Source organism: Rattus norvegicus, chromosome Y, assembly GCF_036323735.1.
Source record: "Rattus norvegicus strain BN/NHsdMcwi chromosome Y, GRCr8, whole genome shotgun sequence".
In the NCBI taxonomy this organism is placed as follows: Eukaryota; Metazoa; Chordata; class Mammalia; order Rodentia; family Muridae; genus Rattus; species Rattus norvegicus.
The window spans coordinates 860,916-888,647 of NC_086040.1; the positions used below are offsets into that span (position 1 = coordinate 860,916).

General features: G+C 44.1%; 1 protein-coding gene across 1 annotated transcript; it reads left to right on the forward strand.

Moving 5' to 3' along the window:
• Positions 1 to 763: 763 nt before the first annotated feature.
• LOC134484397 (ubiquitin-like modifier-activating enzyme 1 Y) lies at positions 764 to 23,302 on the forward strand. The gene is made up of 26 exons (XM_063280659.1): positions 764 to 962; positions 2,908 to 3,024; positions 3,147 to 3,202; positions 3,287 to 3,455; positions 3,542 to 3,676; positions 4,236 to 4,342; positions 4,555 to 4,645; positions 5,328 to 5,460; positions 6,999 to 7,096; positions 7,191 to 7,337; positions 7,449 to 7,625; positions 7,735 to 7,839; positions 7,926 to 8,006; positions 8,340 to 8,495; positions 10,240 to 10,405; positions 10,617 to 10,813; positions 12,709 to 12,773; positions 12,973 to 13,168; positions 13,773 to 13,847; positions 13,954 to 14,143; positions 15,283 to 15,371; positions 21,650 to 21,742; positions 21,866 to 22,057; positions 22,620 to 22,721; positions 22,812 to 22,912; positions 23,074 to 23,302. The coding sequence occupies exons 2-26, from the start codon at positions 2,908 to 2,910 to the stop codon at positions 23,207 to 23,209; spliced, it is 3,174 nt and encodes a 1,057-aa protein (XP_063136729.1). The 5' UTR covers positions 764 to 962; the 3' UTR covers positions 23,210 to 23,302.
• Positions 23,303 to 27,732: the final 4,430 nt, after the last annotated feature.

Consider the following 27,732-nt stretch of genomic DNA (forward strand, 5'->3'; position numbering starts at 1 on the left):
GGGGATCAAGAAGGGACAGAAGTGATGGATACAGGTATTGGGAAGTGTAGAAGGAGGAGATACCACAATCAGGATATATGAAGTGAGAAAGAGATCTATTTTAAATAAATGGAAAAATAAACCACAACCAATCAAACAAGAACAAACCAAAACACCTCTCTCTTCAGTACATTAAAATCAAATGTCGCCTGCCTCCTCTGTGTCCTTCATATTTAATTATGTATTCAAGTACACCTTGTTCAACAATACATCAATTTTACAACAATGATTGTATTTCATTTTCTGCCTACAGAATAGGAATCCATATTCTTCCTTTGCATAATGGCGGGTTTACATTTCCTCAGCTTCTCTTTTAAAGGTACGAGTCATATTTAATAAGCCGTTCTGACCGCCATAGCTGATGTTGTCTGCTTTAGAAAAGCGGGCACGCAGTCTAAACAAGCATACGTATGTATTATTTGCTGGGTTGTAGAAGAAAGATCCCACAGTACAGGCAAGTGACTTAAGAGCTTTAACGTTCAAAGCATGTTCTATGTTGCGTTCGCCTGCCACTCTCTATTACCAGCCTGTATTGTAAGCATTTCCCAGCAGATTTTGCTGTGGTTTCATTCTTCCAGGGGGCGCAATGATCATTTCTGTGAGGCGCTACATAGTCTCAGAAAACTGAGGCTCCCAGCACCGCATTAAAGCTCTGCCCTCCTCTTGAATATTCATTTCTGCAGGCTCAGTACGTCATAAATGATTCATGAGGAACGTGGATCAAGCTCCTCCCTTCCGTTTCCGGCCGGGCCAGCGCCATCTTGTTCCTCGTGTGAGGACGCGGACGCGCCTTTTGTGGAAGGAGTTTCTGAAAAAACTGGTCAGGGACCTGAAGGTGGAGGCTGCATCATTCTGCGACCAGGTCTTCGAGGAAGAGAAAGTACAAAGAGAGCGACAGGGAGCGCAAACAGGCACCAGCATTGGTAACAATCTGGGGCTCTGTGGTGGGGGCCTCGGGAGCCGTTGGGCCGTGACGCCAGGGCTTGTTGGTAGGGGCGGCCTGGCAGGGACAGTACAGTGAAGGGATTCCTATCAGGTTAAGGAACTCCGTTTAATGCCCTTATCCTAGATTCAGGGGCAACAGGCAGGTAGGCAGAATGGGGTCCGGAGAGGTGGGGGTGGCGGTGGGGGTGGGGGTGGGGGTGGCGGTGGGGGTGGCGGTGGGGGTGGCGGTGGGGGTGGGGGTGGGGGAATCGACATGCTTGGGGATCTCCAGTCTTGGGTCAACCTCTCTAACCGCAGCCATCCCTCCTTTTCCTCGTTTTTTATAAAGCGTTTTCCTCGATTTTTAATACGTCAGCAACATAGGTTCCTCTAAAATCATTTTGGTGTGTGGAAGGGGATTGTGAGTTGGTTATCATGGCATATAGGCAATAAGATATGGGGTGTTATTAATTTGTGCAGTTAATATAATTAAGATAAAAGTAGACGAAAAGGACAAATTGCTGTCTTGTTTCTTTGTTGTTTGGGGATTTGTTTTGTTTTTGTTGTTTTTATTTGGTTTTATTTTGTTTGGTTATCATTTTTCATTTTCCTAGAGAAAGACACTGGGATTTAGGACATAAAGTTAGGAGTGATTCACCTAGGCTTGACATCTTTGTCATGGATTTGCCTGTTCCTCTGGTCCAGCACAGACATAATGTTTTACATGAGATCTGTCTTGTGAGATGGATTTCACGTCAGAGTAGTAGTGCCCACATACCACCCTGAAAAGACTTCTTAGAGCCAGTCTGTAGACATTTTGTGTGAGTGTACTTAGACTTGTCTGCCTTTGTGGTATAGTCTCCACCTTCCATAATCCCTTGACTCTCTCAGCAGATTAACTTTAGTTATGTGAAGAACTTCCCAAAGGACTAGACTGGAATTTTTGGAGGGTATAGTCCATCTGCTGTCACTCTCCCAGTCTGATTTGTCAGGGCCTCTGTAATTCTTATCCTTTCACTGGCCCTTCCTTCCCTACCTCTCTGGCAGCATATAATGTGGGATTCTGTTTTATTGTTTAGAGACACCCAGTTTTGGTTTGGTATCTTATCAGTGTCTGCTCACTGATTCTTTTGGATGTAAACTGTTAAACTTCTGATATACCCTTTGTAGCATCCTTGCAGGCTTTACAGCAAGTAAACCATCAGGATGAGCTATGAATGAAACTGGGATCAGCCTGATGTTGGAACTGGTGCTTGGGCCAAGATTTCGGAGCCTGTCCTTGTCCTTGAGCTCACAGAGCACAATTTTGGAGATACGCGTTCTAATAATAATAATTCAGTCCCAAGTACACAACAAATTTAAGACACTGAGATTCTTTACAAAGTACACCCTGACTTTTTTTTTTCCACAAGGATGGGACTTATTGATTAGAATAGTGCCAGAGATCTAGGGCCATTGACCTGGCCCTGAGGTAGCATAGGAACCACTGAGGCTGTTGATAAGTACAGTCACATCACTCATAAGAATGGCTTTTATGGCCTAGAAGCAATGTGCAGGATTTAGAGAGAAAGGTTCTGGAATGGGTAAAACAATTTCTGGGTTACGGGTGGCTCATCAGCAAAATGTCACCATGGTGTAAACTACACCTATTCCTAGCATTCCAGGAGGAAGACAGGTAAACATCTCTTTCCTTTGAAGGATGCCTGTATGCTTGTTTAACTTTCCTGGTTTCTCTAGTGCTTATCTCTGTGCACAAACACTTTTTGCCCTCTACACTGACCATGAAGAGCTACATTAGTTTGACTTATGTCAGATATACAGATTCAGTGCTTTTTCTCTCACAGAAGGGTAGCGAGGCACGCTCGCACGCACGCAGACAAAACTTTTGTGAAGAGAATGTTTCTGCCACAGGGCGTCAGCTGTGATGTTCCCTATTTTTTTCAGATGTCCAGCTCGGTCCTGTCCAAGAAACGCAGAGTGTCCGGACCTGACTCTAAGGTGGATTCTAGTTGGTCTTCTACCCATTCTGTGATGTTTGGCGTACCCCCAGGGCCAAACAGCGTGAGTATGGCTTTTGTCAAGATGGAAACTCTCAGTGGAGGTGGTGAAGTACCTCTTGTTTCTCCAAATGTCTAAGTCTCATTACTGTTTTATCTCCCCTGGAACTCTGTGCTCATCTTTAGGGAATGTCAAAAAACAAGGAAATGGATATAGATGAAAGCCTTTACTCCCGCCAGCTGTGAGTGGTACCCAGGATGGGAGGTGGAGATTGGGAAGAAGTACCTAGTGGGGCAGACCCTAACCTAGAGTTCTTTGCTGACAGGTATGTACTAGGTCATGAGGCAATGAAACATCTCCAGACGTCCAGTGTACTGATATCAGGCCTGCAGGGTCTGGGTGTGGAAATTGCCAAGAATATCATCCTTGGTGGGGTCAAGGCTGTCACTCTCCATGACCAGGGCACTGCCCAGTGGGCTGATCTGTCTTCCCAGGTATCTCTCTTTGGCTTCCCTTTGCCTAGGCTCCAGCATGGGCACTGCTTATGTTGCAGTCTTATCTTCCTATCCCATTCTTACAGTTCTACCTGCATGAAGAAGATATTGGCAAAAATCGAGCTGAGGTATCCCAACCACGCCTTGCTGAACTCAACAGTTATGTTCCTGTGCACACTTACACTGGACCTCTAGTTGACGACTTCCTTAGTGGTTTTCAGGTATCCTGGTACTAGTATATCCCCATTCTTGCTGCCTTATTCTTTCAGCTTTGTTGTCATTTAGGCTGGCACCTTCTGACAGGTTTAGTTTTGGAAAATTAGGAGATGTAGGTGGCCCCAGAGGGGCAGATTCTTCTCAAAAGGGTGTTGTGTTTATAGTGAGATCTGGAGCCCAGCACCTGCATGTATAATTCTCAGACTGTCGTATGAGCAGGTGTGATGAGAGCAAACCCAGGTTGACTGGGTAATTGTTGTTGAATATAACCTGGCTGTAGGTAGCCAAGCTGTCTTATTTTCACCAGATAAATGAACTTAGCTGGTCATCAGACCTTGTTTGTCCAGCAGTGCTATTATTCTTGCTGTAGTTGGTAGTGTTTTTTAAAGCTGTTCTCTGACCCTTATTATGTCTGATACCCATTGAGACTCACTCGAGTGTCCATGTGACAAAAGGCTGAGCCAGCAGATCCTGGAGATTGGATTCTTCCCCCTTCTCCTTCACCTCTGTCAGCTTTTTTATTCTCTCGCTCCACCCTAAACCTGAGCCTGTTGGTCTTTACAGGTGGTGGTTCTTACCAACACTCCTTTGGAATATCAGCTGCAGGTGGGTGAATTCTGCCATAGCCATGGAATCAAGCTGGTAGTAGCAGACACTCGGGGCCTAGTTGGGTGAGTGCTTACTTGCTTCTTTCTTCTCTAACTTCTACCAAACATAGGCCAAGAGTCTCCCAAGCCTTCATGTCCTCCCCCACCAACCAGATTTGAAATGATTTTTCATTTTTTCCTGTGTGTTTTGAGCATGACCTGATCTGCTCGTACCTTGAGTGTCAGAAGGTCCTGTACTTGGTCCAAATCACCACGCCCATTGCCTCCTTCCTTAGACAACTCTTCTGTGACTTTGGAGAGGAAATGATTCTCACTGATGCAAATGGAGAACAGCCACTCAGTGCTATGGTTTCAATGATCACTAAGGTAAGGAGACTAGCCCCTTAGGTCCTCCTGCAAAGAAAGGCAGTTACTTTTTTTTTTTCCTTTCCTTTTCCTTTTCTCTCACCCTCCTTTTTCCACCCTCTCTCCTCTCCTTCCTTTCTCACCTATTTTTGTCTTGAGAATTCCTCTCCCTTTCTTTTCCCATTCCCTCTCATTTTTTTTTAAAGATTTATTTATTTATTATATATAAGTACACTGTAGCTGTCTTCAGATACACCAGAAGAGGGCATCAGATCTCTTTACAGATGGTTGTGAGCCACCATGTGGTTGCTGGGAATTGAACTCATGACCTCTGGAAGAGCAGTCGGGTGCTCTTAACTGCTGAGCCATCTCTCCAGCCCTCCCTCTCATTTTTTTATTCTTTTCCCGTTCCCCTTCTCCTTCCTTCCCCTGTCCTCACCTAACAATTGAACTTGGGATCTACCACTAAATAGGTGAGTAGCCTGTCACTGAGGTAAATTAAAACTCCTTAGTGGCTGTCAGCCTGCCCTTGACTGAAAATCCTGGGTGGTTTTTCACTTGTTTGTTCTTGGGTGATTTTAAGGCTAGGGTGAACCTTCTGCCTCAGTTTCCACAGTGGTGGGACTATAAGCATGCCACACTGTACGTACATAGCTTAACTCTCAATCTTTTTCTTTTTCTTTTTCCTTTTCTCCCTAACCAGGAGAATCCAGGGATTGTCACCTGCTTGGAGGAAACCCGGCATGGATTTGAAAGTGGTGACTTTGTCTCTTTCACAGAAGTTCAAGGCATGAGTGAACTGAATGGCATTGGTCCTATGGAGATCAAAGTTCTGGGTATGGCAAGCCTGGGGAAGGAGGGTGAGAAGTGGTGGCAGAGGACAAAGGGAAGGTTGGCCCTGTGATGTGGGCTTGTCTCAGAAGCTAAGAGGTCACTCTAGAACTTTCCCAGCAGACTGAGCTGATCTCAAACCCAGAGTCCTCTTGCCTGAGTGCTGATTCCTGAGTGCTGGCATTAAAGCCACATGCCGGGATAAAACACTGCCTAACTTGTGTTTCCCACCTCCACTGTGGGAGAGTGACACAGGACTGATTCTTGCTTATTGGTCAAGACAGCCCACTTATTCCTTGGTTTCTTATTCCCTTTTGACTTTCCCCCTTTTTGGTTTATTTTAGACAATTAAATCTTCTCTTTTAAGCTATAAAAAGTCTTAAGAGACTAGGTCCTTTCTAGTGTGTGTGATTACTAAGCTAGGTTCTGGTAGACTAATGGCTGGAAAGTTGTGATCTCATCACAACTGTAATGAGATCTCATGCCCTCGCATGGTCTGTCTGAAGACAACTACAGTGTACTTATATAGAATAAGTAAATAAATTTTGTAGTTTTTTTCTTTTTAAAGAAAAAAAAAAAGGAAAATTGGGTGTCACTGTGGATGATGTCGTTCACCTGTAGCCTGGCACTCAGGAGGTGGTGGATGCAGGAGTATTAGAAGTTCAAGCCCAGTTCAAGAGCAAGAGGCCAGCCTGGGCCATTTGAATCCCTGTCTCCGAATGAACAAGCACATGGAAAAGAATTGCTTTGTCTTGAACAAGTACAGGGTTTTTGTTTTTTTTTTTTTTTTTCTTCTCTTTAGTCACTAGATGTTAGTAAAGTACTGGACATTAATATAGCAAATCAGTCGGTAAAGTTCTTGCTGTGGTCTCACAAGTGCTTGAGTTTCAGCCCCAGAAACTGTGTAAGAAGAATTAGGTCCTATGGCTTGTATCTTTACAGAGCTTGTGCGTAGCGCCTGGGAGATGGAGACAAGTAGATTTCTTTTTGTCTTGTTTTAAATTTATTCTATTTTTGCATGTGTGTATATATGTTTTTGGGGTATGTCTGAGACATACAGACACTTGTGAGTGGCCCAGAGAGCAGGAAGCACTCACTCTCAGCCTCTGAATCAGATCATAGACAGAGGAGACATCTGTTCCCTCCCCCTTCTTGTTTTTCTGCATTGAAACAAAAGCCAGATGTGTCAGTTCCCCAGCACCCTGGAGTCTGAAGCTGTATGAGTGAGATTGTGGCCATTCTGTTTGGTATGGGTAGCCCTCAGCTAGCTTTGAACTCTGAATCGCCCTGAGTTGCTGGGGTGATAGTTGTGTACTCCCATGCCTTTGATGGATGTGTATCGCTTTGCTGATGGATGTGTATCGCTTTGCTTTTTTTGCTTGCTTGTGTGCTTGCTCACTTGTCCCTATCTGAGTAGAGTTTGCAGTTTTTAAAAACCTGGTGTGTCTTAAGACTTGGACTATGAGTTTTTTGTACTTGACGTTCAGAGGGTGGCAAGGGCACGATTGGACTGGAAGTGTTCTCCATCTTGTTGATCTTTCAGGTCCCTATTCCTTTAGTATCTGTGATACCTCCAGCTTCTCTGAGTACACCCGTGGAGGCATTGTCAGTCAAGTGAAAGTATCTCAGAAGATCAGTTTTGTGAGTTGGTGGTGGGGGGCTGTGAATGGAAGGACTCCTGCTTTTGAGATTCATACGTTGTTCATATCTGGTTTTGATGCTTCGTTATCCACAGAAATCCCTAGTTGCCTCGCTGGCAGAGCCAGAGTTTGTGATAACAGATTTTGCTAAGTGCTGTTGCCCTGCTCAGCTCCACATTGGCTTCCAGGCCCTGCATCAGTTCTGTACTCAGCACAGCAGGCCTCCTCGGCCCCATAATGAGGTAAATGAGTGGGAAGCCAGCCCGGGACCTCTGGTATGTCTGTTTCTTGTACCTGTTCTTCCTGCAGTAGGACCTGATAGACTGTTATCTTGGTTCGTTTTGACCAACCAGGAGGATGCTGCAGAAATGGTGACCTTAGCACAGGCTGTGAATGCTCAATCTTTGCCAGCAGTCCAGCAGGATTGCCTAGATATAGACCTCATCCGGAAGTTGGCCTATGTAGCAGCTGGGGATCTGGCACCCATGAGTGCTTTCATTGGTGGTTTGGCTGCCCAGGAGGTCATGAAGGTCAGCAGTAGTGGGAAAGGGTGGTGGACTGCTGTGTGCTTCTGGTTCCCTCACTGCCTTTTAGTCCCTGTCACTTCCAGTTTGGCTGCTGACAACACTCTTTCTCCAGGCTTGTTCTGGAAAGTTTATGCCTATTAGGCAGTGGCTGTACTTTGATGCCCTCGAATGTCTCCCGGAGCACAGAGTGGCCTTCATGGAAGATAAGTGCCTGCCGGTAGGTCTGTGGGAACACTAGGGACGTTTGGGAACATCTTGAAGGAAGTGTCTCTAACCTGTCTGTACTCATTCACGTAAATCCAGCGCCAGAACCGTTACGATGGGCAAGTGGCGGTATTTGGATCAGACCTACAAGAGAAGCTTGGCAAGCAGAAGTACTTCCTGGTGATTGACACTAGCAATAGGCTCTGCCCACTCTTTATAAGATCTCTTCCCTAATCCTTTGGGGAGGGATCTTTTGGTTTTCATGTCCTGATCACATCACCTATTCTGTTTTGTGGTTGGTTGAGGAAAGGCTTTGTGTATCTCTCTCTCTCTTTTTTTTTTTCTTCCCCTCTGCCTCAGTCACCCATAGGAATATCTGTCATCCCTTTGAATTGAATGTTTGTTACTACACAATCTTGTGTTCTGTTGGTGTTTTCTTTTGGGAGTAAGGAATTGTGGGTTAGCATATGCCATCACTATTCCCTCTGATCAGAGGGTTTACCAAACTTCCAGGTAGGTGCAGGTGCCATTGGTTGTGAGCTGCTCAAGAACTTTGCCATGATTGGCCTTGGCTGTGGAGAGGGTGGAGAAATCACAGTTACAGACATGGACACCATTGAGAAGTCAAACCTGAACAGACAGTTTCTCTTTCGCCCCTGGGATGTCACAGTGAGTAGGATGGCTTCTGTTTGATTGCAATCTAAATGGCTTAGATGTTTTTGCTTTCCTCTCCTCTTCTTTATTTCCCTCCTATTTTTCAGGCATTCAGATGTAAGGTCAGTAGACATAATTACCTGTCACGTTTTTTCATTTGCCTTGTTCTCCCTCCCCACCTAAGCTCGAATGCTTGTGCATTGCAGATGTGACATTGTAAGATGGGTAATAGAGTCATTACTGGGTATTCCCTATAGGTCAGTGTTACCTTGATTGACTCGCTGATAATCCATCTTTGCTTTGCTTTGCTTTGTTTTTACCCTAAGCATCCTAGCCTCTAGATTTACAAGGTAACGAAAGAAATGTTCCTGTTCCTCTCTAAGATTGGGAAGATTGGAGCAAGTGAGAATCTTCCTGAGTGCATTTTGGTATCCTCCTGTAACACTGAGTCTGCCAGACTCAGTAATAACTTAAATGGTATTAAATACTGTTTATCTTTCCTCACCCAGATTGCTCTAACAGTGGAAAGGACAAATTTCTTCCATACTTTTAGAAAGACAGGTCAGGGAAGCTGGGATGCTGTTTTCCCGTATAACTAGGATGTGATGGCCAAAAACATAGAAGGGGAGGAGGGGGAGAGGGAAATGGAAGAAGAGGAGGTGGGGGGGGGAGGAGGAGGAGGAAAGAAAGAAAGAAAGCTACGTACTATATGTGTTCTAGTACTACTAGTACACTAGTATTCCACTAGTTCATGCATGTACTATGTATGTATATATGCATATGTATATATGCATATGTGAGAGGTGTGTGTGTGTATCCCCATGTGTGTATACGTGTGTACATACATACGTTCATACATACAAAAGTACATACATATGGACACAGCTGTTGTAAGAGAGTATGTAACCTAAAACATTTATAAAATGTGAGTATGGTATGAGTCCTCAGGGATGTTCTGTACTGGAAGTATTTTTCAAGATAAATAACTTATGCTTATCTCGTATGACATACTGTGGTAAGTGGACTAGTGCTTTTAAATATTCTGCTTAAAAATCTAACATGGGAAATTGTGGTGCTTATGACCTATACCCCCAAAAGCTGTTGGGAGACTGTTCTTCAGCATCTTTGCCTATGTTGTACTAAGTGGTATATGGTTAAATGAAGGAATGAGGAACAGAGAGGCAGCAATTGGGAATGCCAGGAGAGTGCTGGTTTTCACTGCTTATGAAGACTTTGTCCTAAGGGAATTGACGTAGAAGGGTAAAACAAGGTATGTGAGCAAACAGTTGACCATGCAAAAGTAGTAGAAGCCTGAGGAAAGATAAGACATTGGGGCTACAGAGAGAGGGGCTAAGAACAGAGGAGGCTACAACCCCTTTTATACCACAAGTGAAAGTAGAAACCGAGGAGGTTATTGAGAAGTGGAACATGACTCAGTCTGTCTGTGGTTTTATTTGGGTTACTCTAGATGTCATTAATTGAAAAGAGAGTAGCTGTCGGGTCATTCTGTTTTAGTACTCACAGTATCCTGTGGGGCCAGATTTTGTTTATAATCCTTAAAGCAAAAAGACAACAGAATTTTATGAATAATGTAAATGTAGCTGTCATAAAAGAGCAGTCTGTGGTCCGTAATCTCTTTTATAATATCTGTTGTTGGTAGCCAGGTGGTTTTGACATCGGATACATTTTGAGGTACCTCTCTGGAGTTTCGTTGCATCGGTGTGTGGGAAACAGCTCTATTTTTCATATTCCCATCTAGAAATTAAAGTCTGAGACTGCTGCTGCAGCAGTACGTGACATAAATCCACACATCAGGGTGTGCAGCCACCAGAATCGAGTAGGCCCTGAGACAGAACACGTCTATGATGATGACTTCTTCCAAAACCTGGATGGTGTGGCCAATGCTCTAGACAATGTGGATGCTCGTAAGTTTGGAGTTGAGTGAGGAGGGCAAGGGCAGGGTAGTGTGTATGGATGAGGTTCTTGTGTTCCTGTCTTGTCTTGGGTTTTGGAGACAGGGTTTCTCTGTAGCCTTGGCTGTCCTGGAACCAATTCGGAAGACCAAGCTGACCCGTGTTCCTGTTTTATCTAAGCATGCCTACTACTCATCTGCCATTTCTTCCCATCTCCCTGAAGGATTATACATGGACCGCCGTTGTGTTTACTATCGTAAGCCTCTGCTGGAATCCGGCACATTGGGCACCAAGGGCAACGTGCAAGTGGTTGTTCCCTTCTTGACAGAATCTTACAGCTCTAGCCAGGACCCACCTGAGAAATCCATCCCCATCTGCACACTGAAGAACTTCCCCAATGCCATTGAGCATACCCTGCAGGTGATCAACCTTGGGAGGAATTGGAGGTGGAAGGGTTAGGTCATCAAGCCTTTGCCAGTCTCATGCTACAGATTCTAAGTTTCCTGCTCTCGTCTTTATACCACTATCCAGAGTACCTGCTATTGGGTCCCTTCTTTCACAAAGAACTTTGACCTTTGGGTACACCTTGTGTGTGCTGTCACAAGTCTCTGAGATCATATGTGTATCAACCCACATGTGTATCTATCAGATATGTGTGGTTTCTTTGGAGTCATCCACTTCTGGTGACAGCATTCATAAAATTGTATAAGTTCAAACCAAGCAAAGTCCCAACACAAAGACGGGGAGGTCCGCACAATGTTCCAGCTCAGAATGTATCAAACGTGCTCAGAAAAGGGAAAACCATTGTCTACAATGGAATGTTACCGTATCTAGCAACCACATTTCAGGGTGGATGCCATGCCTAGAAGTACGTGGCCAGATGGACTTCAGGTTTTTTGTTTCTGTTTTTGTTTTTGTTTTGCGCACTTCTTTCTGTTTTGGTATTTCTTGTCTTGCTGCTGGGTTTTTATTTATTTCTTTTGGGTTTTACTTTTCCTCGGGAGATGGCACACGGGTTAAGCAGCTAGGGAGTTGAGGAGGTCCTGGGAGGGTCTGGCAGAAAGAAAAAACATCCAAACTCTAGTGTATGAAAGATACCTTAAGTAGAGTAATTAACGTTAACCTTTTAATTTGGAAAGACTTAAAGAGAACATCACGGGACATGTGCCTGAACAGTGAGGATGGTCTGTAAATGATGCTTTTTGCTGCACAAATCGGCTAATGTTGTTTCTGCTGACTTTCTAAATTAACCTGTAATAGTGAGTGCGTTTTTGGTTTGTTAAACTCTTACCCAAAGTGAGTTAGACGGCTGGTTTTTAAGTGCGGCTTCTGTCTGTGTAGTCAAGTACATAATCTTGTGTACCCTCTGGCTGGAGAAATTGAATGCTGCACTGGAAACTAAAACCAGAGCCTAGTCCTGCTTATGTTCTTCCAGTCCAACAGTGCCTGGGGCAGGGGGGTTGTTTGGTTTCTGTTTGCTCGTAGGCTCATAGTGTCAGTACATCGAGGCCATGCTAAGCAGTTGGAGATAAGGAAGGACTAGACTGGAGAGTTCCAACCACATTACCTTGCCCTGTTTCTTGTTCAAGGTTATAAAATGGTTCTCTGTGTCTGTGCAGCAGACAGAGAAGTGCAAAAGGTTTTACAGTGTTCAGTAGCTTTGTAGGAGCCATGTCTGGTCCTCAGATTCCTTATCTGCAAAATGAGCATTGAAGTGAGATTTTGTAAAGCACTTAAGCACTGGATATGGGCTGCTCATATACTTTGGTAAAGTTCTTAGCTGTGGGTTTGTAGTTGACACCATTCTCAATCTTGTGGTATGAATGTACTCATTCACTAACAGTGATGAGTGTAAATGCTAGCTATATCAGAGACTTAAACAGGGATGTTTATTCTTCTGCAACAGGTCATAAAAGCAGGTTAGTATGTGTGAGAGTGAAAATTTAGAAGCTGTATGTCTAGTGTCTGTATAGATGCCCCAGACCATTTCAGCAGTGACCTCCTAGTTCTCAGAAACCGGGTTGAAAACAAATAAACAAACAAACAAAAGACCAAGAAACAAAGGAGGAGTTCCTATTGAGACCTGGGTGACTTCTTCCTCTCTGTGTCTCTTTGTTATAAACCAGACACCTCACACCCATATTGCCATTCAGTTTCTCACAAGATACATAATTGGCTGCCAAGTACAACCACTGGTCTGGAACACGTGGGTGCCCTCATTGTCCAGGTTGAATGTGGTCTTTACCCAGAACAAGCATTACTAATATGTACAGAGACCTGTTTTGTTGACATGCATTTGTTTGCTCTGTCTGTAGTGGGCTCGGGATGAGTTTGAAGGACTGTTCAAGCAGTCAGCCGAAAATGTTAACCAATACCTCATGTAAGTAACAGACAAACCAAACAGCAGACAGACGCCAACCAACAAAGGCATCCTTGTCTGCTCTCCTCAGGCACATCCTTGGTGGATGAGTTGGGTAATGGGAAATGGTCCGGGTTGACTTTTTCCATAGAGAAAGAAGGCTTGTCTAGAAACTTTACTTCTAGGCCTCTGAAGTAATCCAGGTCTTTGCATTGGATAGGGACCCCAAGTTCATGGAGCGGACACTGCAGCTAGCTGGCACCCAGCCTTTGGAAGTACTGGAGGCTATACAGTGCAGCCTGGTCCTGCAGAGGCCACAGACTTGGGCCGACTGTGTGACTTGGGCCTACCAGCACTGGCACACCCAGTATTCTCACAACATCCAGCAGTTGCTGCACAACTTCCCTCCAGACCAGGTATTATATACTCAGTGGGTATATTTGGCCCAAACACATTTCCAGGAAATGGGATGCTTACTGTCCTCTGTCTGGACCTGGCTTCTTCCAGGTAGCCTAAGTGCCACAAGCACCCCACGGCAAGGATTAGGCTAGTTCTCCGTGTAAGCATTTGCGTTTTCCTCCTCCTGCCCACCAAGCAAGGGGCTTAGTTTCCTTTCCAGCTGCACTTGTGGGCTGAGTCATATCTGAGTTCCCTCGGAGGGTTGCAGTTTTAAGTGAGAAATATGATAGTTAAATATACAGCGGTCTATGGGTTCATGGGTCTATGGGTCTGTGGCTGTGTTTGACAGTGGGGTCATGTCAAGCCTAATGATGTCTTGGCAAGCCATATCTGTGAAGTAGGTATGATAATGGCTTGTGGGCCATTATTTAGAAAGGAGTAATTTGCATTTCTTAGTATTGCATTGGTTTAGCCTAAGCCTCATACAAATTGGTAAGTTGAACTTGCTGTGTGTTTTTGGCTCATCATGGGTCCAAGAATGGTGAACTTAGGCTTCTTAGTCTGAGACTTGCCTGAGAGTGCTTCTCCTTCAGTCCTCTTCATACCTTTGCATTCTTCTAGCTTACAAGCTCTGGGGTACTTTTTTGGTCAGGACCTAAACGCTGTCCACATCCACTCACCTTTGACACAAACAATGTAAGTGTCCTTGGGATCTCCCAGGTGGTTGGGTGGGGGTGGTGGAGTCTCTACTCTTACCCTGTGGTTGTTAAGCTAACTTTTCTTTGCCATACCTTTCTTTCAGCCCCTACATCTGGATTATGTTATGGCTGCTGCCAACCTGTTTGCTCAGACATACGGACTAGAAGGGTCCCAGGACTGTGCTGCTGTGACCACACTCCTGCAGTCTCTGCCAGCCCCCAAGTTTGCTCCCAAGTCTGGCATCAGGATCCATGTTTCTGAACAGGAGCTGCAGAGTACCAGTGCCACAGTCGGTGAGAATGCTTCACCATTAGTTCAGGGATCATCTGTTTGTCTTCTGTCCCTCTCAGCCTTCCCTCTGGTATTTGCCACTGGCCATGATTTTCTTCTGAGATTTACCTAGTCTGTGCTTAGAGGTGGATGGGTGGAAAAACAAAGTTCTCTATCATTTCTCTGCAATACAGGCTTATGGAAATGGTTCATTCCCTTCCTGGTGTAATTAACTTTACAGAATTCTCCTGCTTGTTTCTTCTTGATCTATTTTCATGCAAAAAGAACCTGAGTGCTCCCTGTCCTGTGGGCATCTTGATACTTTTGCTACAGGTCACCTCTATTTTGCCACCCATGTATCTACCTCTGTGTTTCTGTCCTCTCTGTATCTGCTTAAAGCACACCTCGCTTTCTGCACTCCTGTGTCCCGCTCTGTTTCCTCTTCTGATCTCTGTGCAGAATCTCTTCTCTTGTAAGGTTTCCCAAGTTGATAGGGTTCCTCGATTTCCCTTCCAGAGTAGTTGTCTCCTCATGATATTTGTCTCTCCCCTGTACCATTGCTTGCCATTTCTTCCCATTAACTAATTTCTATCTTTCTGTGAACTTAATCTGAATCACTTTTCCCCAGCTCTGTCTTCATCTTCTAAAACTAAACCCCTATGCCCATTGAACAACTTCTCCCACCCTCTACCATCCCCGAAAACCTTTTTGTTTCAATCTTTTTGACCACTAGCTATATCATATTAGTGGAACCACAGAGAAACGAAATCATACCAGATTTTTCTTCCTGTGTCCTTTCCATTCTATCTAGTGTAATGGCTGTACATTAATATGCTCCTGCGATTTTCTCCCCCTTTTTACAGTCTATTAACTTATTGATGGGTAATTGAGTTCATCATCTTTCATCTTGTATGCATGTGCTGCTTCTTTGTGTGAGGTGTTCATTTTTGTTACTCATGACCTCCAGGTCTTCATGTGTTTGTATTCCTCATCCCTGTGTCCCTGTACTCTTTGGGCAGGGAAGTGTTTTCTCTCTTCGCCTTTCCTTCCCTTACACCTTCCAGGATGCCTCTCTTTTTCAATTCTTCCACATAAACACCACCCTCCTCCCAGTCCTGATTTCACCCTGGGCAGTGCAGTGGGCTCACTTTGCTTTCTGCAGATGACAGCCACCTAGAGGAACTCAAGACTTCACTACCTACTCCAGACAAGATGCTTGGATTCAAGATGCATCCCATTGATTTCGAGAAGGTATTTGATGCGGGGTAGCTGGGATGGTTTGGATGGTGGGCACAGATGCCTAGCAGTAGACTTTTGTCAAGATTGTGGACCTACAGAGGTCTCCTGTTTAAAAGAGAAGTTTCTTTGATGAAGAGTGAGAGCTACATCTGTGGGTATATGTGAGTTGAAACATAGAATGCAGTTAGGAACTAGGCTGGCTTAGTAAAGTGGTCCGAAGAGCTTCTTCAAGATCCATTGGTTCACTAGTCCTGGGACAACGGTCAGTCAGTATTCAGTATGTCCAGTGGATACATCTGCAACACAAGTGCACCTAAGAAATGGGAAGAGAAGGTAGAAAAAAATGTAAAAGCAAGGGGATTTAAAAAAAGAAGAAAAAACCCAAAAAACTGGTATCTCCTAGAAATGACAGAAAGAAGACGTGAACAAAGACAACACCAGAAGAATATTTTTACTATTTATTTTTCAACTTAAGTGTACTTTGAGCATATTCTTCTACTTCCCCAAGTCCTTCTAGATCCTCTTTCCCTCTCTACCTACCAAACTTTTAAGTTCTTTCTCAGAACCAAACAAAACTTAGTACAACAACAAGACTTCCCAAAGCCCAGAAAACAAAATGTCACCCAAAGAGAGGACAACAGCAAAACCCACCAACTTCTTTTTCTTGGTTATTTTACTTATTTACATTTCAAATGTCCCCCTTTCTGGTTTCCCCACCTATTCCCCGCACCCCAATTTTATCCCTGTTTCCCATGCCTCCACGAGGGTGCTCCCCCGCCCATCTACCCACCCTAGCATCATCCCCCTACACGTGGGGTATTGAGCCTCCTCTCCCACTGATGTCACCTAAGGCCATCCTCTACATATGCAGCTGGAGCCATGAGTCCCCCTCATGTGTACTCTTTGGTGGGTGGTTTAGTCCCTCGAAGCTCTGTGTGTGTGTGTGTGGGGGGGGCGTTGATTAGTTGGTAGTGGTGTTTTTCCTATGGATTTGCAGATCCCTTCAGCTCCTTCAGTCAGTCCTTCCTCTGACTCCTCCATTGGGGTTGCCATGCTCAGTCCAATGTTTGGCTGAGAGCATCTATGTCTGTATTGGTCAGGCACTGGGAGAGACTATCATGACACCGCTGTACCAGGCTCCTGTCAGCAAGCGCTTCTTGGCATCAGTATTAGTGTCTAGGTTTGGTGTCTGCAGTTGGGATGGATCCCTAGGTGGGGCAGTGTGTGGATGGCCTTTCCCTCAGTCTCTGCTCCACTCTTGTGACAGGAACCATTCTTGGTTAAAATTTTTGAGATGGGTAGGTGAGCCTATCCTTCAACCTATCCACTGGATATGGTCTCTATAGGTTCTATCTCTCCTTTGTTGGGTATTGCGCCTAATGTCATCTCTCCTGGGTCCTGGGAAAACCCCTTGTTTCCCTGTCATCTGGGACTTTCTAGTGGTTATCCCCAATTTCCCACCCCCTGCTGCTACACTCCTCCCTTCACTTGCCTGCCATTTCAGCAGGACTCCTTTCCTCACACCACCCTGACCACAATAGACCTGTGCTCTGTCCGGGCTCAAAAGCAGCTTTCCTACTTTAGCTAGGTAGCTGGGGCTTTGCTGTGTCAAGTAGTGAGTGACCTCTCCCAACCTCTCTCTTTCCAGATAATTCAGATAATTTGATTTTTTTCCCCTCCCCTACATCTTTTGTACAGGCTTCCACTTCCCTGCTGTGGACCAGAGTAGTCAAATAAGTCTGAGTGTTAAAGAGCTTTAGGGAGGTAGCTACCTCATACAAGGTATGTCACCTTGTTCAAGCTATTTTTTGCTTTGTCTTCTACAAAAGCCCTAATTGGAGCTTGGGTCCTCTGTCCAGAGACTATTTGCTGTTGGTTACAAATGTTTTTAAGTCAGTGTTTTATGTTGCCGAGGGTGACTTGAACTTGAGGTCATTCTGTCTCTACCTCCTGCATGCTGAGATTACAAGCATGCAGTACTGTGACTCCTGTGGGCTTCATAAGATGATTGATAGATTTATTTTTAGAGGGAGATTTGGTGAGCAGCACCATCAGTTTTCCAGGTAGGTCATGGTAATGGGATTAGATTTGCCTTGGTGACATTGCCCAAGCTGCTAGTGCAGCCTGTGGTGCCGTGTTACCTGTCATTGCTGATCGTCATCAGGAGCTTCTTGGGCAAACCCTTTAACAAAAGCATCATCCACACAAAAAAAGCAGTCTATCTCATTACGTATTGACCAACTGCTCCAAATTGTAGAGGTTAGTCCTGGTTCTTCCCCCCCCCCCCCAGTCCCATGCTCCCTTAAATAAGGCTCAGACAGACTCAACATATATTTGCAGATACTTTGACCATATAGCTAGGCTCTTCTCTGACTAGACTGTAAGTTTTTATAATCCATTTGCTTTGATCTACGTTCTGCCACAGGGCTGGTTACCTGTATTCAGGTTCCATGTGTCTATTTTGTAACATCTTCCCAGGATGAATCTCCTGTGCCTGGCTCTACCTCAGAATTCTTTCTGCCTCCAGGATGGCCCACCTTCTATTCTACCCTTTCCTACATAGGCCATTGGGTTTTTAATTGACAGGTATATCCTGCTTCACTTTTTGAGTTCATAGGAGCTTTGCCCAGTTGTTTTTAGAGGGCCTTGTTCTCCTGGTGTCCTCCATTCCTTCTGGTGCTCTACACTCATATGCTTACACTCATGCACACTCGCTGTCTGTCTGTCTGTCTCTGTCTCTCTGTCTCTGTGTGTGTGTCTGTGTGTGTGCAGCTGCACATGTGAGCTCAAACTTTAAAGTTTCTACTTTATTAGGTTTCTGCAAACCCCTCACATCACCATAATTTTAAGTGCCTCTCCCCTTATTCTCTCTTATTCCCTGCACTAGCCCAGTCTAGAGGACCTACATCCCTAGCCCAAGTGGGATGAAGCCCACTTGATCATGGTGGATGATCTTTTTGAAATGTTCTTGGATTATGTTTGCAAGTACTTCGCTGAGTATTTTTGCATCTGTGTTCTAAGGGAAATTGGTCTGCAATTCTCTGTTTTTTCAGTCTTTATGTGGTTTGATTATCAGGGTAAGCTGTGTTCTCAAGGAGTACTGCTCTGTTTCCATTTTGTAGAGTGATTTTAAGAGTATTAGCATTAACTTTTTTGAAAGTGGTAAAATTCTGTGCTAAGATTATCTGGCTCTGGATCTTATTTGGCTGGGAGACTTTTAAAGACTTTTTAGAATTGAATTTTCATTCAGTTGTAGAAAGTGTTGTATTTCACAAGTTTGTGTCTGGACGCATTTTTTTCATTCAGTAGAAGATTGTTCAGTTTCCTTGATTTGTAAGAGTTCTATTGTTTGTGTTGTTGATCTCCATGGTGATCAGAAAGGATGCAGGGTGTTATTTCAGTCTTCTTGTATGTGTTAAGACTTTGTGTCTGAGCACATGGTCAATAATTTTAAGGAAGTTCCATGGGGTCTTAGAAGAAGGCATGTTCCTTTGTGTTTGGGTGAAATGTTCTGTAAATACCTGTTAACTTCCATTGGTTGCACCATATCTCTGTTTAGTTTTTGTATGGATGACTTGTCCATTGGTGAGATTGGGGTATTGAAGACTCCCACAATGAGTGTGTGAGGGTCAGTATATGATTTACAAACTTGGGTGCCCTGGTGTTTGGGGCATAGAAGTTTAGACTTGAAATGTCCTCTTGTGTGAATTTCTTTTGATGAGTACATACTGTCCTTTCCTATCTCTTTTGATTAGTTTTAGTTTGAGACTTATTTGTTAAGTATTAAAATGGCCACACGAGCTTGTTCCTTGGGCATATATTTTTTTTCTGTCTTTTTATGCTGAGCCGATTGGTGTCTATCCTTTAGTGTTGAACTGTACTTCTTACATGAAGCCAAAACATAAGATTGTATTTCCCCGTCCATTCTGTTAGTGTTTGCCTTTTATGTGAGGGTTTGAGACTGTTGATTTTGATAGATACCAATGGTCAGTGACTGTTGATACATGTAACTTTGTTGTTGTTGGTGAAGTAAGTACGTCAGAGGGATGTGTATGTGTGTGTCCACGTCCATCTGTCTGTCCGTCCGTCTGTCCATTCATGCCCCTCCCTTCTTTTGATGTGCTAGTCTGGGATTATATAGTTCCTGTGTTGTCTTTGGTGTAACTAACCTACTTAGGTTGAAGTTTTCTTTCTAGCCCCTTTTTACAGCTGAGTTTGTAAACAGATACTGCTTAAATGTGGGTGGGTTTCTTCCTTCCTCCCTTCCTTCCTCCCTTCCTTCCTTCCTTCCTTCCTTTCTTTCTTTCTTTCTTTCTTTCTTTCTTTCGGAATGTCTTATTTTCTTCATCTACAGTGATCAAAAGTTTTGCTGGGTGTGGTGTTCTGACCATCGTCTAGAACATCATCTCACCAGGCTTTTAAGGCTTTGAAGGTCTCTCTCTAGGTCAGGTTTAATTCTAATAGGTCTGTCTGCCTTTATTTGTTACTTGGTCCTTTTCCCTTTAATCTTCTTTCATTGTTGTGTATGTTTAGTGTTTTGATTATTACATGGCAAGAGGTCTTTCTTTTATGATCCAAATCTACTTGGTGCTCTGTATGCTTCTTTATACCTTGATAGGCATTTATTTCTTTAGGGCAGGGAGTTTTTCTTCTATGATTTTGTCGAAAATCCTTCCTGGGTCTTGATACTTGGGGATTCTCCTTTTTTCTTGATCCCCATTTTTCTTAGGTTTGGTCTTTTCATGGTGCCTCAGATTTTCTCTGATGGATGGCTTCATTTTTTCCATGGTATCTTCAACACCTGAGAATCTCTTCCATCTCCTGAATTCTGATGGTGAAGCTTGCCTCCGTAGTTCCTGTCCAAGTTCCTATGCTTTTCACTTCCAGTTTCCCCCAGTTTGAGTTTTCGTTTTTGAATCCGTTTTCACTTTCAGGTGGTGTTCTCATAGATTACTCTAGGAGATTTACTGATTTCCTCTTTAAGGACCTTTATCAAATCCACAAAAGCTGTTTTTATGTTTAAGCCTTTTTACTTGTGCCTCAGATATGTTGGTCCTGAGGAGTGTGGGGTCCAGATAGGTGTGGGGACTGGGTTTTCCAGGTGTAAAATGTGTTTCTTAGTATTGGGACCTGAGACTTGGGAACGGGAATGGGCTTGGGGTTATGACAGGGCTTTACGAGAGAGGGAAAGTAGGATGTTTGACCAGGAGCTGATGAATCATTGCCATGGTTATAGGGTCAGAGAGTTAGGAGAGACCATGGCAGAAGGTCTACCAAAGAGCTGGGGATGAGACTGGATCTTGAACTTGGAGGAATTGAGGCAGAAGTGATGGCATGCAGTTAGCTTCTGTGCTTCTGGTTTTCCGGGGAAGACTTGCTGAAATTGGGGAATGGAACAAAGCAATTAGGAGAGTTAGGAGGGGAAGATCTGTGGGATCTTTAGAGATAAGTGGGCTGGGTAGCGGCCACAGATAGTCTGCCCAAAGAGCTAGAGATGAGACTTGTAGGTTTGATTTGAAGGAACTGAGAGGGAGATGAAGATCTGGTTAAAGTTAGCCTACCTGCTTTCTGTACCAGAGCGGCCTGTAGTTTCCTAGAGAGGGCCTCGTGTAGTTCAGATCTGGGACAAAGCAAGGAATGTGTGGATGGAGGGAAGGAGGGAAAGATCTGCAGGGACCACTAGAAATGAGCGGAAAGACTGCTATAGCTATTCTTCTGCAGAGTTGGGGATGATATGGGGGGTGGGCAGGATTAGACTTGGAGGATCAGAAGGAGAAGTGAAGGTCTACAGTTGGCCTACCTGCTTCACTAAGTGGCCTATGAATTTGCAGAGAGTCCCCTTAGGGCACTTACTATGGAGGAAAGTGGGAGGGGTATTATTGGAAACCATACCCTCCCCCCCGACCCCTCATACACAGAGAACTCCAGGCAACTAAGGAAGTCTGAGGGCAGGAAAAATGTCTTCTGATGGTTTATTCATTACCAAGATGTTATCCCTGAAATCGTGGCATAAAAGTAGTGCTCACAGACTGAGTAGGTTCTGTTTTGCTGTTATATTTAAATATAAGCAAGACAGGGCCATGGCTTTTTAAAGAGAAAACAGGGAAAAGTACAGTAGTTGGGAGGGATTTGAACGAGGGAATTGTATAATTATATTTGACTTCAACAAAAGCGACAAAATCAAAGACACCTGTACTACAGTATCCATTTACATCATGTGGTTATTAGAATTAACAGTACATAGTTGGGAGAGACAGTGGTATCCTGAGTAGACATTCACTCTCTTAAAGGATGATGACAGCAACTTTCACATGGATTTCATTGTGGCAGCATCCAACCTCCGGGCAGAAAACTATGACATTCCCCCTGCAGACCGGCATAAGGTAATGGGAGTCTGTGATGTACCAGTGACCCTTGCCCGAGCTGATTTTTCTTCATTTGGGCCTTCTGTGGTCCCCCACTTCCTCCTAAACAGTAATCCCTGGTGCCCACTGTCTGTCTTACAGAGCAAACTGATTGCAGGGAAGATCATCCCAGCTATTGCAACCACTACATCAGCTGTAGTTGGCCTCGTGTGTCTGGAGCTGTATAAGGTGGTTCAGGGTCACCAACAACTGGATTCTTTTAAAAACAGTTTTATCAACTTGGCTCTGCCTTTCTTCAGCTTCTCTGCACCTCTAGCTCCAGGGTATCACCAGGTATGGGACCTACAAGCATAGGAAATATTGATATTACCATTCAGGAAATCTGAGTACACCAGTATACACAAACACACACGCACGCACACACACGCTCTCTCTTTCTCTTTCTCTCTGTGCGTGTGTGTGCGTGTGTGTGTGTGTGTGTGTGTGTGTGTGTGTGTGTGTGTGTGTGTGTGTTAGTGTTGGGATGGGGAATGGGGACTTCACAGCGGATAAGGGGTCATTTCCCTGAGATATAATTTGAATACCTCTGTTCATCCATCAAACACATGGACAACATAAACTGTAGTGCGGGCCAGGTATTGCTAGAGTGTGAGATTCTGTCTCAAGAAAGCAGAAAATCAGCCAGAAGGGTGCTGACAAAACATTTCATGGAGAGCTACAGGGGATGTTAAATGAGAGAAGGAGAAAGTAGGGTCTTAGTGGTGTGTGTCCTTTTCCTTACAAAGATTCAAGCTGCCTAATCATGGTTAGGTAATGCCACAAGTGTATTTTTGACAATAGAGCTGCAGTTGTAACAATGTTAAGAACACTCTTATCTCTTATCTTTGTCCTCTAGTACTATGATAAAAAGTGGACATTGTGGGATCGTTTTGATGTGCAGGGACTGCAACCTAGTGGTGAAGAGATGACCCTCAAGCAGTTTCTAGACTACTTTAAGGTAGGGCTCCTTCTGTGAACTCCCCCTTCGTGGGGACTTGTATATTTGATTTAGTACAGTCACCACTGCTATCTCTTCTAACCTCTGCAGACAGAGCACAAGCTGGAAATCACCATGCTGTCCCAGGGTGTGTCCATGCTCTATTCCTTCTTTATGCCAGCCACCAAACTCCAGGAACGGTTGGATCAGCCGTGAGTTAGCCTCCGGGCTGGTGGGAGTGGAAACCTTGTATGGGATTCTCAACCACCCAGGGTGCCCCTCATGGTTCCCCATTCTTTTTCTGCAATCTGCTACCACCTTTCCTTCTGTGTTTGTTTTCTTCTTTCTTAAGTCTCGTGTTCCTTGATTTCAGGATGACAGAGATTGTGAGCCGTGTGTCAAAGCGGAAACTGGGCCAGCACGTGAAGTCCCTTGTGTTTGAGCTGTGCTGCAACAATGAGAGTGGAGACGACATTGAAGTTCCTTATGTACGATACATCATCGGCTGATCTCTTACTGACTCCATTCTTTCAGTTCTGTCAGTCTGTACCAAAACCTTTCTAGTTGTGATAAAACCTGATTTCAGACTTCCTTGTTCCTAAGACCTTTGTTTAGTGCTGTTTTTATTTACAATGCTTAGAACTGAAATTCGTAATAATACATTTTCAGCCAGTAAGTAGTGTGTCTTCCTCTCCTTTTAAGGGCGGGTGTGCTGATGTCCCTAGGAAGAAATGGGAGTCCTTATACTAACCTGCAACTCTTTTTTTTTTTTTTTTTCTTTTTCTTTTTTTCGGAGCTGGGGACCGAACCCAGGGCCTTGCGTATGCTAGGCAAGCGCTCTACCACTGAGCTAAATCCCCAACCCCTAACCTGCAGCTGTTAAAAGGTGACATTCAGAGTCCAGCGGCACAGAAGCAGCATGGACATTTATCCAGTATTCAGATAGAGTACTGAAGATGAAACTTAAGCTGTTCTCATTCCTCTTGCTATTTCTGCTTAGGGAGAAATGAAGCCTGTGGCAGCAAGGCCATAATGAGGCGGTCAGCCCTTGCCTAAAATTAATACCCTTTCTTTTCTCTTGCCACATACCAGTCCTAGTGATGATCAGGTGAAGCAGAGACTCATAGTCTGGCTAGGCTGGGCTGGGATCCTGTGTCTTACTTTATCTTGTTTCCTGATTGTTTTTTCCCTGCCAGTTGCTCATCTGAGATAAGAGGATAAAAAGTTGTTGTTAGAAATAAGGGCCTTAAAATTAGTTGCCGCTTAACTTGTGTCTTATTGAATATGGCGGTTTTGCGTAGGCTTTCATGTAATCTGTCTCCTTTACTTTGGGCAGCTCTTTTGGGTCACGTGTATTTGACTTCGAAATGTCTCCTGTATTTGCATGTGCACACATTTCCCTGATTTTGGGGAGTTGGGGGCTGTGCTTCCATTGAACTTTTATTCACTTAATTTTGGTCTCCTTTGTTTCTAGCTCCTTGTTCTATATTATGGATTTTTTTTTAAATTGAGTTCATGTTCATTTCATATGTATGAAGTATGTACATGAATGACCCAATACCTCTCTTCGTTTCTACAGACCTCTGTATCATTCTTACACACATGGCTTCGTTTCTTTTTATTCAGTTGTCTGTTTTAGTTAACATTCCAAATGCCCCCTGCTCCCTGCTCCCCACCCTGCCTTCCTCCTCCCAGAGTTCTTCGCCACATGCCCCTTCCTTTTGCTTGAGAGGGTGCTACCTCACCTACCCACACACACCTCACCACCAGCCTCCCGCTCCCCTGGGGCATCAAGTTTGTATAGGGTTAAGCACATCCTCTCCCACTGAGGCCAGACAAGGCAGTCTGCTGCTACATATGAGCCCCTGTATGCTCCTTGATGGTGGGTTAGTCTCTGGGAGCCGTGAGGGATCCAGGGCCTTCCTACAGGGTTGGGAACCCTTCAGTTCATTTAGTCTTTTTCCTAATTCTTCCATAGGGGCCCCTGACCTCAATCCAATGGTAGGCTGTAAGTATCTGTATCTGTTTCAGTCAGCACCTTAGAGCCTCTCAGAGGACACCGCTGCTAGACTCCTGTGTTCAAGCACGGCAGAACATGAGTAATAAGTGTCAGGGTTTTGTACCTGCCCATAGGATGGATCCCAAGTTGGGCCCAGTCACTGGAAGTCCTATCCTTTAGTCTCTTCTCCCTTTCTGTCCCTGCATTTCCTTTAGAAATGTTTAGGAACAATTCTGGGTCAAAAAATTTGAAGGTGGGTGGGTGACCCCAGGCCTCAGCTGGGGGCCATGTCTGTGCTGGATGTGGTTTCTTCAGGTTCCATCTCTCTACTGTTGGGCATTTTGGCTAAAATTATTCCCATCCAGTCCTGGGAACCTCTCACCTCTCTGGGGGTTCCCCCTGCCCCCACCCCACACTGCTTCATATTGCCATTCTCCTGGCCCTCTGGCCTCTTCCCTTGTCTCCCGCCATACTTCATTCTGCCCCGCTCCCCGCCCCCTTTCCTTCCCCTCTCCTGTCCAAACTCACTCTTGCCTCTGGTGATTATTTTGTTTCACGATCTAAGTGGGTTTGAAATAACCACACTTGGGCCTGCCTTCTTGTTAAGCTTCCCACAGTCTGTGAGTTGTATCTTGGGTATTCTGAACTTTTTGGCTAATTCCCACTTACAGTGAGTACATACAAGGCATGTCCTTTTGGTTCTGGGTTTCCTGACTTAGGATATGTTCTAGTTTGAATGTGCAAATGAACCACTTTTTCTGTATCTAGGTTGTTTCCAGCTATTGGGTATTATCGATAAGACTGCTATAAATATGGTGGATGGAGCACATGTCCTTGAGATATGGTGGAGCATCTTGGGTATATGCCCAGGAGAGGTATAGCTGGGTCCTCCGGTAGTTCAATGTCCAATTTTCTGAGGAACCTCCAGACTGATTTCCAGAATGGTTGTACCAGTCTGCAATCCCACCAACAATGGAGGAGTTAAGGATATTGAGCATTTCTTTAGGTGCTTCTCAGCCACTCAATATTCCTCAGCTGAAAATTCTCTTACATGGATTCTTAAATGCTCTCTAAGCATGATCATGTCCCAAAGTTGTAGGAATGCTTGTTTATTTTTTCTGTGTGGGTATCCCCAGCCCATCTTCAGTCTGACAGTTCTTTTCTTTCTGGTTGATTTAGTTTAGCGATGATGCTTACCCCTGTGTTTGACCTCTTCACTTTTCCTGTTCTGAGGTTTCTGTTGTTCCACAGGAGCTTAATGTTTCTGGGATAATTTTCTCAACTGTTTTCATCAAGATTTTTTTATACTGATGTTTATTACTTTGATGAGTCCTCTTGTGTTCATTGATAATTTTAGAAACTAACTTGAATTCTTTGGCTTTTCAACCATTGTCTAATTTGACTGATGAAGTGTTTTAGACATCTTGTACAGTAGGCTCAAAATGAGACCAATTTTCCCCATTGCAACATGTTGTGAAGGGGAAAGCAAAATAATAGGGAAAAAAGGCTAGAAAGAGGGTTGAGTTCGTGAAATGTTTGCATGCTTCATCAAGTGAAGAAAGTTCAGCTCCCCAGCACTCACAGAAATACCTGTCACCTAATCCCAGCATCTGGAAGTTGCACATTAGGGAATCCTTGGAGCAAGTCGACTAGCTAGATAGGCTCAATCTGCCAGACCCCATGGGACACTCGGCCCCATGTTTGAAAGTAAATAACAAACGAGGAAGATACCAGCTGACAGACTCTTGGGAGTTTCCCTCCTAGCACCTTCTGTAGGACTCGTTTTGTATATACATATTGTTTAAATGTAGTCATAGCAGTTGAATGTCTTATTTTCTCTACAAGTTATGATTGAACGTTTTGCCAGGTATGTAGTAGGCTGGACTGGCAATCCATGGTCTCTTACAATCTGTAGAACAGATTCTGTGTAGACTCTTCTGGGTTTCAGGTCTCCATTGAGAATTCAGGAATAATTCTGATAGGTCTGCCTTTATTTCTTACTTGGTGTTCTTCCCTTGCAGATTTAATCAGTTTTTCTTTGATCTGTATGTTTAGTCCTTTGGTTATTATGTGCTGCAGGAACTTTGCTTTCTGGTCCAAATTATGTAGTGTTGTGTATGCTCCTTGTACTATTACAAGCATCTCCTTCTTTAGCTTCAAAGTTTTTCTTCTGTGCTTTTGTTGAAAACATTTTGTGGGCCTTTGAGTAAGGCATCTTAGTTGGGAGTTTTCATAGTGCCCCAGTTGTCTGTCCATGGTTGTTTTGTGAGAGGAAATTTTTACATTTAATGTTTTGTTTTGAAAGATGTATCCATTTTTCTGTCATATTTTTAAGGTCAGAGATTCTTTCCTCCATCTCCTGTATTTTCTTGGTAAAGCTTGCCTCTGTAGTTCTTGTTCCAGCTCCAAATTTTTCACTTCCAGGATTCCCGAGGTTTGGGATTGATTTATTGATTCTGTTTCCACTTTCAAGTCTAGAATGGATTTGTTCATTTCTTCCAACTGTCTGTGTCTTGCTAGATTTCCTTAATACGTTTATTTAATTCCACACATTCTTTGTGTTTCCCAGATTTACTTACGGGCTTTATTAATTTACCCTTTAAGGAGCTTCTTTTTCATACGCTTTATCTCTCTTGAACTATTTGGGGCCTACTGTGGTAGGATATCTGGCTGTAGGGATAGATGCATTTCCCTGCTATTATTCTGTTCTGACCCTGGGATTGAAGGATCTGGGTTTAGAAAGTGATTACAGATCTTGCTGCTGATTTCTAGTTTGTCTTTTTTGGGTACCTAGCTGCTTTGTTCCTTGGTTTCTGTTTCCTCTCTGGATTGTAGACAGTGTGAAACTTGAGGATCGTGGCCTTGGAAGTACCAAGTAAATTGGTTTCTGCGTACTGGGACCGTCCATTAAGGAATGCTCATAGGCTAGGGACACTTCATCGCCTGGGTAAACCGCTCATGCCTACTAAGTGCTAAGGAAGTAGAATCACTGAATGTAAATTAAGTCCTGGTCCTGTGTTTTTCTCTGGCCAC

What these genes read in the sequence shown, in the direction of transcription:
- LOC134484397 (XM_063280659.1), top strand. Translation starts at nt 2,908, where the DNA reads ATGTCCAGCTCGGTCCTGTCCAAGAAACGCAGAGTGTCCGGACCTGAC. An exon ending in GCAAGCAGAAGTACTTCCTG is followed by an intron (nt 8,007 to 8,339) that starts GTGATTGACACT and finishes CCAAACTTCCAG; the next exon opens with GTAGGTGCAGGTGCCATTGG. An exon ending in AGTTTCTAGACTACTTTAAG is followed by an intron (nt 22,722 to 22,811) that starts GTAGGGCTCCTT and finishes TAACCTCTGCAG; the next exon opens with ACAGAGCACAAGCTGGAAAT.